This window comes from Clupea harengus, chromosome 4, assembly GCF_900700415.2.
Source record: "Clupea harengus chromosome 4, Ch_v2.0.2, whole genome shotgun sequence".
In the NCBI taxonomy this organism is placed as follows: Eukaryota; Metazoa; Chordata; class Actinopteri; order Clupeiformes; family Clupeidae; genus Clupea; species Clupea harengus.
This window is the reverse complement of record NC_045155.1, coordinates 16,178,318-16,193,122: the sequence shown is the minus strand read 5'-3', so window position 1 is coordinate 16,193,122 and position 14,805 is coordinate 16,178,318. Positions and strand designations below refer to the sequence as shown.

The 14,805-nt window shown below is 41.4% G+C and overlaps 1 protein-coding gene across 1 annotated transcript in view; it reads right to left on the bottom strand.

Moving 5' to 3' along the window:
- The window catches only part of LOC116220214 (protein diaphanous homolog 1-like), a 29,778-nt gene extending 15,655 nt beyond the window's left edge, over positions 1-14,123 (bottom strand). Inside the window, exons 1-4 of the mRNA XM_031565539.2 lie at positions 13,716-14,123; positions 11,751-11,939; positions 10,987-11,446; positions 9,313-9,478 (exon numbers count right to left, since the gene is read on the bottom strand). Of these exons, the coding sequence (XP_031421399.2) occupies positions 9,313-9,478; positions 10,987-11,446; positions 11,751-11,939; positions 13,716-13,870 (970 nt within the window). The 5' untranslated portion in view covers positions 13,871-14,123. The remainder of the gene's footprint in view (positions 1-9,312; positions 9,479-10,986; positions 11,447-11,750; positions 11,940-13,715) is intronic.
- Positions 14,124-14,805: the final 682 nt, after the last annotated feature.

The following is a 14,805-nucleotide window of genomic DNA, read 5'->3' as shown; positions in this document are numbered from 1 at the left end:
GCTTCATCAATGACTGGGACCCCTTGGACAGGATTCCACTTGTTCAGGGGGGTCCCTCACAAGGTGACACCAGGCACATGCCATGCACAATCTTGATGTCCGTCTCACGTCTGATACCAATAGAGTCCAAAGTATCTCACACGCACATCAGCAAACATGTGACGGCTAAAATGCAATATGTTAATAACATATCGTAATGGAATACTGGTGGAACATTATTTAGAAACAAAAATGGTCAACTGGCCTAGAGCATAACTCTTTTGCATGTAATACTTTGAAAAGTAACCTCAAACATATATCCTAATAAAGAACAAATACCCCATTTACACTTGGCATTCTAATGCATTTTGGGTGATCAGATTGCAATCACCTGCTTGACCACATGGAAGTAAACTAAATGCACCCAAGACACACTGAGGACGGATTGTGATCTGATTGGGCAAACGACCTCCGGGCGATAAATAAGATAAACCAAAATCACAAAAAACACAAATATTAACGCAAACAACTAAAGCAAATAAACCTGGCACCTGGCATTCTAATGCGTTTTGGGTGATTTGACCGCAATCCGATAGTGCTTGACCATATGAAAGGACACGTGTGAAAGCACCCAAGACACAGTCAGTGTGTTTACATGATGGTATAATTCGAATCTTGCTTCAGTCGGACTATGCTATCTTTTGGGGCAACTGCTATTATCCCAATATACATGGCAGTGAATAAATCGAATCATTGGCCGAAAGCATGTCATATCCGATACGATAGGTGGCGCTGTTTTCATTACAACTAGTGGTGATACAGCCATTTCCTGAGGCCGGAATGTGATCTGATCAGACCAGAGGTGGTCAGGGATACATTGTGACCACAATGAACACAAGTGTAAACGCAAATGCATTGTCAATCCACATACAACAATTACATGGTAGGAAATACGTTATCGCGTGTGCAAGGTAGCAGCCACTGGTGACATAAAAGCAGCTGCATTAATCAGCTTTCTCCTCTGCTTATGTCTGAAGCACTACAGTTGTTGTCAAAATACAATAACGCAGCTTTACTGATGGCTACCATATTCTTCTATCCTTTTTTTGGTTGTTTGTTGTTTGTTTGAACTGGTGCAAAACGAGAGGAGGATGTGCCAATAGCTGGACACGGCAATTGGATCTCAATCAGATCTCAATGTGTAAAATCATATCTAGACACAATCTGGATACAACACTCATTTTAATGCCAGGTGTAAATAGGGTCAAATGTGCAATGTGCAAATGTGCACCAATGTGCAAATATGACAAACAACAGTGATAAAGTTAATTATAAGTGAAAATGATAATTGCCAGAAATCCATTTCCCACAAGTACTGTAATCCAACTTACTATGTTTGTACATCTCAAGTTGCTTATAAAACTAGCATTTTGTAAGCAACATGGGAAACCTTAGGAGACATTATGGGAACCTGTGCATGCAATGTGTCCATTAGAGATCAAATAAAACTCTTCTCTTAGCGTCTTTCTTCACAAATACATGACTAATGAAAGCTGTTACATCTGTTTCATCACTCAATTAAAAATGTGAGAAAGTGTGCCAAATCTATCCAGGTGTGTTTTCCATCTCACCTTTGAAATTATACACAATTTAACATGAAACTCAAGGTCTCATGCAGAGATTCTGTGGGAAAACCACTTTAGCCTTAGCATTTCTACAATATTTCTGTAAAGGCCTCAATAATGTGAGGCTGTGGCTGTTCCAGGTCTTTTTTGACACATTTTTGTTTAGTGTGATATTTGTTACATGCTGTGCATATGATTGCACCTCAACACTGGCTAACTTTGCAATTACCTTACTGTGACGGATCCTAATCCCAGTTAAAAGTTCACTAAAGCTATTCAGTTACAGCTCATCAAGCTAACATCTCAGTTAACGTGTAAAAACAACTACAACTAAAAACAACAACTGCCTAATAGTGAGCAGTACTACACTCAAAATTCTGCAGTGTTAAAATAACAGCTTGTACTTAGAGCGTAGGCTACTTAACATATCTATCATAATATTCCATAGCCTACTATTTCGCTTCATTCTCCAAATCCACTACAGGGCTCCTGGTAGCCTTTCGGGTGGGTATTCTTTAGATTTTGGTTGCCTGAAATGAATTAGACTAACTCAAAAGATACATTCGAGAAAAGAATAAAAAAACATTTACATTTACAATCATCAAAAAATAATAATTGTCAGGTTTTAATGGCACACACGACACACTGCAACACACACGTATGGAGGCGACACAGGACGCACACACACACACACACACACACACACGCACGTATGCATCTAAGCTTGCTCTTCTTCCTTTGTTCCTTTCAAGGACACGTCTGGCCATTTGGGTGCCCGTCCCCCTCCCAAAAAACCTTATTATTGTAGTTATAAATGTACCATACTTGTACCAGACTTGCAAAGCCCACTGATTAGCGACCATTTGGCAGCTAAAATGCAAGATGTTTACAACATACCATGTACAGAATACTTTTTTGGAATTTGGATGGAATTAGTAAGCCCTTTTCGTTAAGTAGGCCTGTAGATGTAATTTTTTTTAAACTGCTCATATGATTAAAGCATTTGAAAGGTGCTACGTGGCGCTCAGTGGAATCAGCTAACACTTGTGAGCTTCATCTGATCAATTATTACTTAACTGGGCAATGAATGGCATTCTCACAATGAAAATGCTTTTAACTACGTAGAATGCCATTCAGGTAGTTTTGAAGAATAGGGGGCTGTGAATGTCAGGGTGGAACATTATTTAGAAACAAATATGGTCAACTGGCCTAGAGCATAACTCTTTTGCATCTCATACTTTGAAAAGTAACCTCAAACGTATATCCTAATAAAGAACAAATACCCCATTTACACCTGGCATTCTAATGCATTTTGGGTGATCAGATTGCAATCACCTGCTTGACCACATGGAAGTAAACTAAATGCACCCAAGACACACTGAGGACGGATTGTGATCTGATTGGGCAAACGACCTCCGGGCGATAAATAATATAAACCAATATCACAAAAAACACAAATATTAACGCAAACAACTAAAGCAAATAAAAGGTCTGTACCTTACAAGCTATAAAGATATTCTCTTCTTTATTCTTTTGAAGTTGTAAATTACATATTTTGCTATATTGTATTCATTAATGGCATATTGCCACTTTAAGATATTTAGTTCAGGCTATGTTCTCATATTTGACTTTTTACCAAGATGATAAATGGGAGGACTGTTTTTGCATATGGTTGGGACATGGTTGAGGTGATGGAAAACTGATAGACTACTACAGAAGAATGTCTATTTTATATTATACTAAACTAAATTGAATTGTGTCTTTGAGTTTAGGAGTGCTACAAGTTATGCTATACCTTGAGGAATAACAAAGGAACGCTACGATTTTTTCAACAGCTCTTTGGTACAAATGAAGGGACACAGTCGTTTGAGAGCCGTTCCTTTTGTCAGAAATAAAACTTTTTTTTTCTGGTTGTTTCACAGCGTTTAAATTCTAAAGCACAAATAAACACGGCCGCACCTCTGCACAACCCTGTAAGAAGAACTTCTAGTGAATGCCAGATCTTACTCTATCATTATCATAAAAGTATGATGAGACATTCTTTTGAACAGCTCTCGGAAAGGGAAGGCTTCCTTCAAAGAGCCATTATTCCCATTACTAACTTGTTTGTTCTGTGATAAAAAAAAATCCTCTCTGCACTATTTTGCAACACTTAAAAGAAATGCTAGGTGCTGTAATAGTTGTGGTCCAGTAACACATGGACAGCACTGACCAAGCATAAGTATGCCGACATGTTGCAATACAATGTCATGAGAACATATTAATATGGTGAAATTCTTCAGTATGTGGTTCAAGTGTGTGGTTCCCCGGTCACAAGGGTTTTAATTACAACCAGTAATTGGTGTTTCATTGGTAATTTGACTAACAAAATATCCTGAAATAACCTGAAGAGAGGAAAATAAAACCAGGATTTAGTACTGTCAGTACAAAGGACATGATGTTTACAAATACAAGATAAAAGCCTGACACATCAAACTGTCTTCAAAAATCTCAGATGTTGGAATGATAATCTTTGTAGTCCTTTGGGCCCCCCCTAGCTGGAACAAATCCTTTTAAAGTGTTTCTCCAGGTCCTTCACCTCCTCTTGGATCACGGTTTGTGAAACACGCACCATTTTATTGTTGTATTCCATCAATGAGATCTGTACCAGCTGAACAACACATCCACCTTGTACCCCAGCTTGCCGATGCTACTCTCAAGACCCCAAATAAGGCTGATGGAGAAAGCACTGTTACATTTCACTGTGACCTAGCTACATGCCATACTAAAATCCCATTGCCCAGTTAGTTGAGCCATTGTTCAGACTGACCAATAGAGGCTCTGTTCTCATACGTCCATCTGACAATGCAGCCAACACCCACCTATATGTCAGAGCCAAACTTCAGGCTACATGCTACATGCTACTAGCATGACGATGTCATACTCATAATTCTAGTCAGAATATGAGTCATTGGGCTGTGATTATGGGGCGTGTTTCAACCGAACCAGGAAAAAAAATGCCTCATCGCTCAATTGGATATACCTAGAACCAATCTGAGCAACGTAGTATGACCATAACGTAGACCATCGGGGCCAGCTGATATACATTCAACTTTTACCGGATCCCGTAGGAAGGACGGCAAAGACATCTTTTTCGATCGACAAATGCCTTGATCGCGTTTCTCTGTTCCTCTTTCAAAATGAATGTGCTGTCAATGTCATCTAAAACAGACTAGAATCTCCACATTTCAGCTCTCCAGCGGCAGCCATGTTTGTTGAAAACGAATTCAACCCAAACGCTCTTTGGTGACGTGGTTGATTACGTTACGGTTGATCATCTGTCCATCATCGTTAAAGCCCGCCTTGACAATTTGATTGGTCAGAACAGCTTCTGGTCTGGCATAATTTCTCCCCAACGGAGCAATGCCAGACCGAACTTCCAGACCTCAAATGTTGTGGGCGGGGCTAAGTTCGGTCTGGTATCCAGGCTAACATGCTACATGAGTCCTTGGAGATCTTGTTGTAGGTCGCTTTGGACAAAAGCCTCTGCTAAATACCTTAACTATAGCTATGACTATAACCGAAGATCTATTCAGTAAATACCATCAGCCTGTTCATCATCTCTTGTGATTTGCTGAAACACATGATGAGATGCTATTTCTCTTACAGCACATTTTGGGGGTCATACCAAGGGCATTTCATTGGCATTGTACCATCACTATATTTTGTCCCTCATCACTTTCCACAATCACAATATTTCTATTTTCTGGTGAAAGGAATATATATCCTAGTGGTTCCCCCTAGGATCTGAGATGATCTGCCTCAATGTTGTTACCCAGCTCACTTAGCCTCTATGTGGAGAGTTCAGTGGGGTATGATCGATGCACTGTTCCTAACACTGTAATCCTAAAGCTCACTTATGGCCCAGGAGAATGTAGGCCGTAGGTGTGTCCTGGGGCCGAGAACTGTGGTTCAGCTGAACAAGCAGCAGAGCACACACATCCTGCGCTGGACACAAACACATGCATATTTCATGACTATTTCCTATTACTCTGGATCGAATTGGATAGCAGATAGAAAATCAGCAAATGGAGTGATCCCATGCCACATCAGAGAAGCATTACACCCTGACGGTTAATTACTACTTTGAACAGCAAAATTAGGAGCTTAACAACTAGAAAAAAGTATAGAATCAGAAATCCTTTTAGGAGCATACACCAAACCCCAGAGCTTGGATTAAGGTATGAGACAGAGATGAAAATTTTCTGTCAGGCTAAACAACCACCATCTTTCTGACATGTAATTCTGATATGCTGTTTCCCGTCTACAGTAGCTGGGGTATCCACCCATCGCACTCCACAAACACCTTGAAAGTGTATTTCTGTTTACATTTTTAAACAAAAAACTAAACAAAAATGTATTTATCACACATTTCTTGACAACTGTTAGTCTGCCTGAAATTACATTTGTGTGCTTCTGTCATGCAACTCACTCCACTCAATCATGTACCTTTGTCACTTATCCAACACGCTCCCTCTGGTGACTACTGCCACCTTGTGGCCATCAAGCAAGCTACCCTGCAGTAGACCACACCCATTGATGCAGCACTCTTATGGTGAAAGGCGGTGAATTATTCCAAAGAACATCTACTCCTATTATTGCTTAATTCTTAAAACTATGTTTGCGAAACCTATGCATTCCACTCACTCACTTTGCAAAATGTCATTCTTTTCACCATTTGCAACAAAGTCTGTTGGTAGTCTTGTCTAGTGTAGTCAAGTCTAGTCTTGTTACTGCTTGACAATCAGAATAACAAACAAAACAAAACACGAACTACCAAACAAATGTACAAATTTCTTATCCATCTTCTCCCAGTTACAACAATGTTGCAAAATGATTGATATTCCCCAAATTAACGTTTTTTTTGTATATGTATTTAACATTATACATATTAAAATTTAAAAATTCTGATTCCAATTTGTACTGATAAAAAGTTGAATAGATTTGACAGAAGAAGTGTCACAAAGGACAAAATCACTCTATTATTATTTTCTTTCCTGTCTTTGTGTTACGTCGTTCTTTAATGCAACTAAGGGCAAGTGTCCATAGCTGGGGGGTTTAGCAGCAGCAGCTTTTTCCAATTGTTCCCAATGATGAGAGAGTCCATGCGGGTGGAATAGAGAAAATAATGCTGCACCCAGCGCCTTTTTTCAGAAAGCTCTGCCTTTACTGCAGCTACTGCAGTTTGCCTACAGAGCCAACAGGTCTGTAGATGACACAATTAACATGGGACTCCACTTCATCCTCCAGCACCTTGATTCCCCCGGCACCTACACCAGGATCCTGTTTGTGGATTTCAGCTCCGCATTCAACACCATCGCCCCAGCTCTCCTCCAAGACAAGCTAACACAGCTGAGCGTGCCTGAGCCCACCTGCAGGTGGATCACTGACTTCCTGTCAGACAGGAAGCAGCGTGTGAGGCTGGGCAAGCTTGTCTCGGAGCCCCGGACCATCAGCACTGGAGCCCCACAAGGCTGTGTGCTCTCTCCTTTACTCTTCTCCCTCTACACACCAACAACTGCACCTCCAGCCACCCCTCTGTCAAACTCCTTACATTTGCGGATGACACAACCCTCATTGGACTAATCTCCAATGGGGACGAGGCAGCCTACAGAAAAGAAGTTGACAGCCTGGCTTTCTGGTGCAGCCAGAATCACCTGGAGCTGAACGCCTGTAAAACAGTAGAGATGGTAGCAGACTTCAGGAGGAGCCCAGCCCCAACCATCCCCCTCATCATGTGTGACTCCCCAGTTAACACTGTGGAGTCTTTCAGATTCCTGGGAACAATTATGGCACAGGACCTAAGGTGGGCAGAGAACATCTGTAGGAGCCATTTCTATCCACCTTTTAGTTAGCTTTGTTTTAGTGTTACTTATTTTAGCCACTTGGGGGAGTATTGCACTGGGTGTGGCACGTCACGGGAAATTGGATATATCTACAGGTGTGATTACTCAATTAGGGAAAGGTGTGGATGGCGGGGAACACACGGTTCTTACCGTAGCCGTAGTACCCACTTCACCGACAGCATTTTGTTATTAAGCAAACAGCACTGGGTGAAAAGACCAAGTTTATGTACAAACTTTTACCTTTATAATAAACGGGAACACCACCCAAAGAGAGCTCATGCCTGGACCAAGGGTTATTTGCTACGCGTTGGGAACACTTTGCCGTCCACACTGAGGCTAATAGGATAGCCTCCACAACATCACCTCCACAATCAAGAAGGCCCAGCAAAGGATGTTCTTCCTTCGGCAGCTAAAAAAATTCAATATGCCGCAGAAAGTGATGGTCGAGTTCTACACAGCCATCATTGAGTCAATCCTCACCTCATCAATTACCATCTGGTTCGCTGCCTCTACTGCAAAGGACAAAGGCAGACTGCAAGGAGGTCATCGGCTGCGACCTGCCGTCTCTCCTAGACCTGTTCCACTCCAGGACCAGCAAGAGAGCATGCAAGATCATCGCTGATCCTTCCCATCCCGGTCACCACCTATTCCAGAGACTCCCATCTGGCAGAAGGTTCCGGGCTATAAAGACCAAAACCTTGCGCCACTTGAACAGTTTTTTTCCCCACGACAGTGGTGCTCACAAACAAGCCCCCTGCATCACACTGACTCTGTGTTTGCCAATTCCAATTCACAATTATTTATTATTATTTAATATTCTGTATTTGTCTTTTATTCTTGTTTTTGCTATTTTGTTGTTATGTTATGTGTTTTATGTCCTATGCACCAACCACCAAGATAATTTCCTGTATATGTATATATACTTGGCCATTAAAAGAATTCTGATTCTGATTCTGATTTATTATTGTGCAGCTGCTCTGAGTGCTTCTAGTCGAAAATCGGTGAAGGCCCTGGTGTCGTAGGGCACTCCTAGTCATACAACAGCGGTGGTGACATGTTGTCAAGGTATGTCATAGAAACACACAAAGCAGCATGGGAGCACTGTTTTGGTGAAGCGCAGGGATGAATCATACCCCGCACCCTGCCAGCTCCTATCTGCCAGTGAAAAACTGCTATACAGACACACATCCTAAGACAACTCTGTTGGTCAGACTCACACAGGAGATAATCTGAAACATGACAGACAGAATATCTCCCACTGAGAGAGGTGCTGTCAGACCTGTCCATACTGTGTAAGACTAGGGCCCGACTGCATCCTCTGGGTATTCTTACATCTGCACAAGAGCCCAGCCGTGTACAGGGGCCTGACCTTTGACCCAGTCCACTGGGGACGAATTCTAGTCAGAGACTTAAGCTGCTAACATTTACACTGCTCTCCACCTTACCACTGATGTCTCACATAAGCCAGTGGCACTGACATAGCCAAGTCTGGGCACATGTAAATGGTTAAGGTTGAAGAGAAATGGAAACACCCCCAAGTAAAGGCACCCTGATGAAATCCTGCCTACTTAGGGACAACAGACAGAAAACAGGATTGCTAACACTGCCTGATTATACTGGGGAAACTTGTTTAAGTTATTCAATGTATATCATCATCATCTACACTGACAGTCTGGAAACCAGAGGTTAGAGATGAAGACCTTCCCAAGACTGAGTTAGACTTTGTACATTCATTTCCATTTTCAGAAATCAATGTCATATTTAAGAGAGAACTGTTTTTCCAAACAGCATTGACTTGACAAAGAAATTATTCAGATACTCACTGAAGTTGTGTGCAACCTTCTGGTTCAGCATGATCTCCACATGATGGCTGGGATCCACACTGTCAGCAAAGTTGTCTGAGCCTTTGACTTTGAACTGCTCAAACAACCGAAAGGTGTCAATCTTAGCCTTTCCATTGACTCCAAGTGTCCAGAGGGATTTGTCAATCTATGTTGAGGGGAGAAGCAAATCTGTGACACTTGCAAACAATGGAATAGACCTTTTTCTCAAAATCCCTCAAAAAGTTATACATGTTTGTCTTTCACTACATGATTGCATTTGAAGGGATTCAAGGTTTTATTTGTTACATGGACATGACATATATTTCCCCTCTGTGTTCCCCCATATTCATTGATTTTTAAAGTTTGCAAAAGTAAAAAGAATGGTTGAAAATACAACATCTGTGTCTATCATTGTAAATTTGACACATTAATCAGAGGCATCTAGTATCCTACTGATCGCAATGTCTGAATTACATCTGAATTAAAAAGTGTTCTGTGTATTATTGAATCATCCATTATTGGACGATGTTCTGAATATTCTCCTCAAACCTACTACTGATCCTGACATGGTCCTTTATACAACAGAAACAGAATAATCATTTGGGAAGCACAGAGAGACCTACATAGAAATGTACAGAGAGCATTGCAATTCAAAAAGCCCATGTGACATTGTCCTATCAGTCATTACAATCATCAAAGTATATTTCAGAATTAATGAAAATGAATCAAGGGTTATAATAACTCATAACATAACTCATAACATTTCAGAACTTAAACATGAGGTATAGGGCAGCAATTTCAACAACAGCATCATTTCCCATTGGAGGCCATACCAACTAACTCGGTTTGGTATGATACATGTGGTCACATGCACATCCAAGACTGCCAGTTTAGAGCAGGCCGTGTGGACCAGGGGAGGACAGTGGTGGCCCATGACTAATTCTGGAGGTCACTGGTTGTATACATGACTAACATCCTTTAGGGAGAAGAAAAGGGTTGTTGGAACCAGGGTAACTATTATCTTGACACATGGAAGGCACATGGAGTGCAATTAATTGTCAGACACTGTCATGAATGTTTATTAAAAAAGCATTGTGTATTTTCGTCTAAAACTAGCAAGCTTACTACCTGAAACCGAACAGACTTTCCCAACAAAAGTAAGTTGGCACTGATGAAAGATGACAAACTGGCTACCTGTGAAGACGCACCCAAAAACAGGTAAAAGTCTGCACATTTTGGCTTTAGTTGTTAGGGACATTATACAATGTGTTTGTGTGCATTTTCAGTATACACTTTACTGCCACCTGCTGGTAGACTAACCAAACTGAATATAATGATGTGAGTTTACACCTATTTCCAGGGGCCTCAAGTGTTATAACTTCAGTTTCATGAGAAAAGTGATATTTCTCTGGCATGATGTCATTTACATGAACTCCCATTTGTTGTATTGACAATCCCAGTCATTGTGTGCACACCACCACTCTTGCACATTGGACTAATATTCTGAACTAATTTTGCCATGTCATAACAGTAGTGGTATTTGTTACTGAAACAGATTTGAAGTTGTACTGAGGAATTAAAAAACAGAACACTCATTGTATGAAGAGAGAGCATTCCAAGACTGGATTCTTGATTCTGACTTTCTGTAAGAATCAATAATAAAAGACTAGTTACCTTGTCCTGGGCAACCAGATCCCAGTGGAAGGCTTTGGTGCGCTGCTTTGGTAGCTTCTGCTTTCTGGGTAGTGGAGGTGGGGCTGGCACAGGAGGTGGGGGTGGTACCTTAGGCTGCAGGGCGGAGTACAAGGGAGAAGGTGGGGGCGTGGTGGGCAAAAGCTCTGGGTTGGAAGGTTTTGCCAGTGGTGGTATTGGTGGAAGCGGAAAAGCCCTGACACCAGTGGGCGCTGAAGACTCTTCTCCATCAGACTCCTCTGAGAGTAGCAGAGAGTAAGAGAGTGTCCCATCTTCAGATTGCTGCAGGACGCCTGTGACAGCCCTGGACTCTCTCAGCTCTTTAAGGTCCTTATACATTGGCTCAGACTGTGAGCAGCGTTTCCAGTTCATACATAGTTTGTTAATAGCCTGGACCCACGAGTCCCTCTCTCCTTGTATCATGTCAGCAGGTACCCTGAACCTGGCAGGGAGAGTTTTAGATGTCAACTAGGTCTACATCTCAAGGTTGAACAATGAACAATTATGAACATTTTATCAATGAATTTGATAGACAAACTGAGGACAAATAAGTGATAAGTCTTTCCTGTCTACTGAGCAAATTCGACTTAGGTAATACAAATACCTTTGGGCTAAGAATCCAACGACCAAACATATAAGGTAACATATTACAATCATGTTTTTCTAAAAATGCAATGGGTGTACAAATGTGTGAATAGTTGTCTGTTGCATGTATGTTTCCATGTGAATAATGTATGTATACTTACTGATATGTGCCACAATGTGTGAGGAGTGTGAATGTGTCACAGGACTGTGATGCCTCCACCCTGGCCTTGCCATCTGAGAAATGGATGATGATGGGCAGAGTGGAGCTGGAGATTGTCTCACTGTCGTCTGTTGACTGACACCCCCAGGGTAAGAGAGTCAGCTGACCAACATGAAGGTGAGCCTCATACCTTTGGCAAATACATTACCTTGTTATTCTTAGACTAGGAATATTACGACCATACAAATGTATACCTTAAGACAAACTTAAATTGAATTCTGAGCTCGATACTTCATCTATTACTTCCTCAGCTAAGATGCTGTGGCATGTACACAACATGACAACAGACACATCTTTGCATGGAAACATATTCATCACATAAACAATCCTTCACTGTTGTGAAGTGAGGAAATTTGGCAACTACACTGTCGTCATTTAAGGACTGCTATGTGTGATTTGGCCACTAGGGCGCAGTACAATTCAACAGGGTAATGCTTGTAAATGTGCAGTCAAAATTAGTTTTTAAGAATTTGAACACTGAAGGATGTAACAACTGCATTTCAGTGGCATGAAAAGTGGCAACATGTTCTCTTCATCATTATCCTGTGATAGTGCAGGCAGCAACAGCAGCACTATCACACAACCCTGCACTCTGCCTTAACACTGCAAAATGTACTAAATATAGTCATAAGTATGTAGTTACACTAAATCAATATACCCACTTACACTCCACACACTGAGTATCCAGCACTAACTATACTGATGTGATGAACTGTGCTCCTCAGAAACAGTGTTGTCGACCTTCATCTGTTTCCCTGCTTTATTTCTCCTGCACAGGAGGAGAAATAAAGCCTTCCTCCTGGCCTCCCACCTTATCCAGTTGCTTACACCCTTTTCCTTACTTGTGCAGCTTTCTTGAAGGGACATAAATGGCCACTTCTTTAAGAAACAGGCTTTGCCCAAGAACTCATCTGGTTAAAAGCTCAGACACTCTTTTGCCCTTTTAAACATTTATGTGATGGATATTACCCTTTGCCAAGTTATGGTTGCAAAAGGCCTGGTAGTCAGAGGGTAGTCCAAAAACATTTGTTGTCTTTTTGAGATTGGTCGAAATAGCCTGAATCCATCAAGGCAAGTAAGTTAGATGCTATATGCAGACAGGCCAACTCTATCCTTAGATTGTACTCAGAGGAAAGCTTGAGTGAACCTGTCCATAAAAGTCAGGCACTTTCCACACCAGATGGACCAGAAGTTGAAAATAAGGAAAATGTGCACACCAAATAAGCCTACATAAACCTTCACACCAATGTGGATTGACAACTTAACACTTTTCAGAGCAGAAGCTGCAGCAAGCAGCATGCAGCAAGATGTGTAAAACCAGAGCAGTTCAGAGGTCATGGAGGAAACTAACAATACCTACACGATTGTAAAAGTGCTAGTGAGGAAAATTACTGTTGGAAGGGTAGAACATAAATCACCACATGAAGATAGGGGAAAAACATTCCACTAACTATAACCAGGGATAGAAAGACCAACGTATGGGGCACTTAATGTCCTGGGAGAGCATGGAGGAGGGAGAACAGCTGACTGCACACGGTCCACAGGGGTGAGAGGAAGAGGAAGAATGTGCAATGGCTAAACAGTAATGGATTACACCCCAGCCATGTCACTTAGTCATATGAAGGAACCACACCAACATTTCTGTTCTCAACAAGTAACCAGGTAAAGAGCTATCTGATGCTGCTACCTAGTGGCCTGAATTCAGGAAATTAGGACGTCATAAACAGGAATATGTTGGACTTTCTATGTGAGAGTATTAGGGTATTTTGGAATAGCAACAAAGTGAGTTTGATAGGAATGCATAGATGGACAAATGGTTCCATTTTTAGTTCATATATATTCACACGCACACGCACACGCACACGCACACACTCTCTCTCTCACACACACACACACACACACAAACCTCTTCCATTTAAAAGAGGCCATGCCACCCTTCTGTAGGAGGAGCTGGCCCTGGCGGAGGGTCTTTGGCACGGGGGGCACCCGGTACTCCTCTGGAGGGCCAGCTGGCTGGATGTAGATGTTACTGTGGATTATCTGACCCACTAACTGCAGCATCTACAAGGAAGAGGCAAAAAAGCAAGAGGTGGAATTTAAACCACTTTTTCCAAACGGCATTATAACTCCTACATTGCTCCCTGTGTCTTTTCTTCAAGTACTTCATTCTACTTTTACACTAAATACAACACAAACAGTAGAAACTCTAAAACATTGTGCACGTAGCTATATATTGTATATTATATTTGGAATTTTGGAACCCCTTGCAATGAATGTTATGCTTTCAATGGTCAGTTATTCAGTCTCAGAAGCACCCCAGTGACACAGCTGACAAAGGACTTCCATCTAAAGTGTTCTGGTTTTTTTTTTAAAGAAACTTTTTGTGCAGCTTTAGAATAACCTTTGCCTATTCTGTTTATACAGTAAATATATACTGCATTCAATGCCTATATAAGGTTACCATAGAAAGCCTGGACAGATCCTCTCTGGGCAACATATCTCCTTTATTGAATCTTGTCAAATCTATCCTCTTACAAGGTGGCATTTGACATTTTGAATGCAACCTAATAATCATGGGAAGATAAGCCAAGACTCACGACACACTTTAACCTTCTCAATAGTTTGCTCTTTAAATCACCTGAAGGCGGGTAAAGGGAAAGAACAGAGGTAGAGAGAACCACTCCTGTGATGGCTTCCAAAGTTTTGTAATCTGTTTTGAATGTTAGCATGGCTTATTCACCTCTTGCAAGTCAGTTGTGATGTAGAAAAATGAAACCAAGAAAAAATCATGTCAGGACCTATTATACCTTCCAGTCTTCCCTTTCCTTTAGTGTGTTATATAGCTTTTTGTGCAAGTAAATGATGCAAAACCCAAAGTACACGCCAGAGGGAGTAACTCTCTCCCACAGAAACCACTTTTCTCAGCTGCATGAAACGACTTGTTGGAATTCCAGACCTTCCCCTTTGTTACAAAATGATGCAATCTCCCCCCCCCC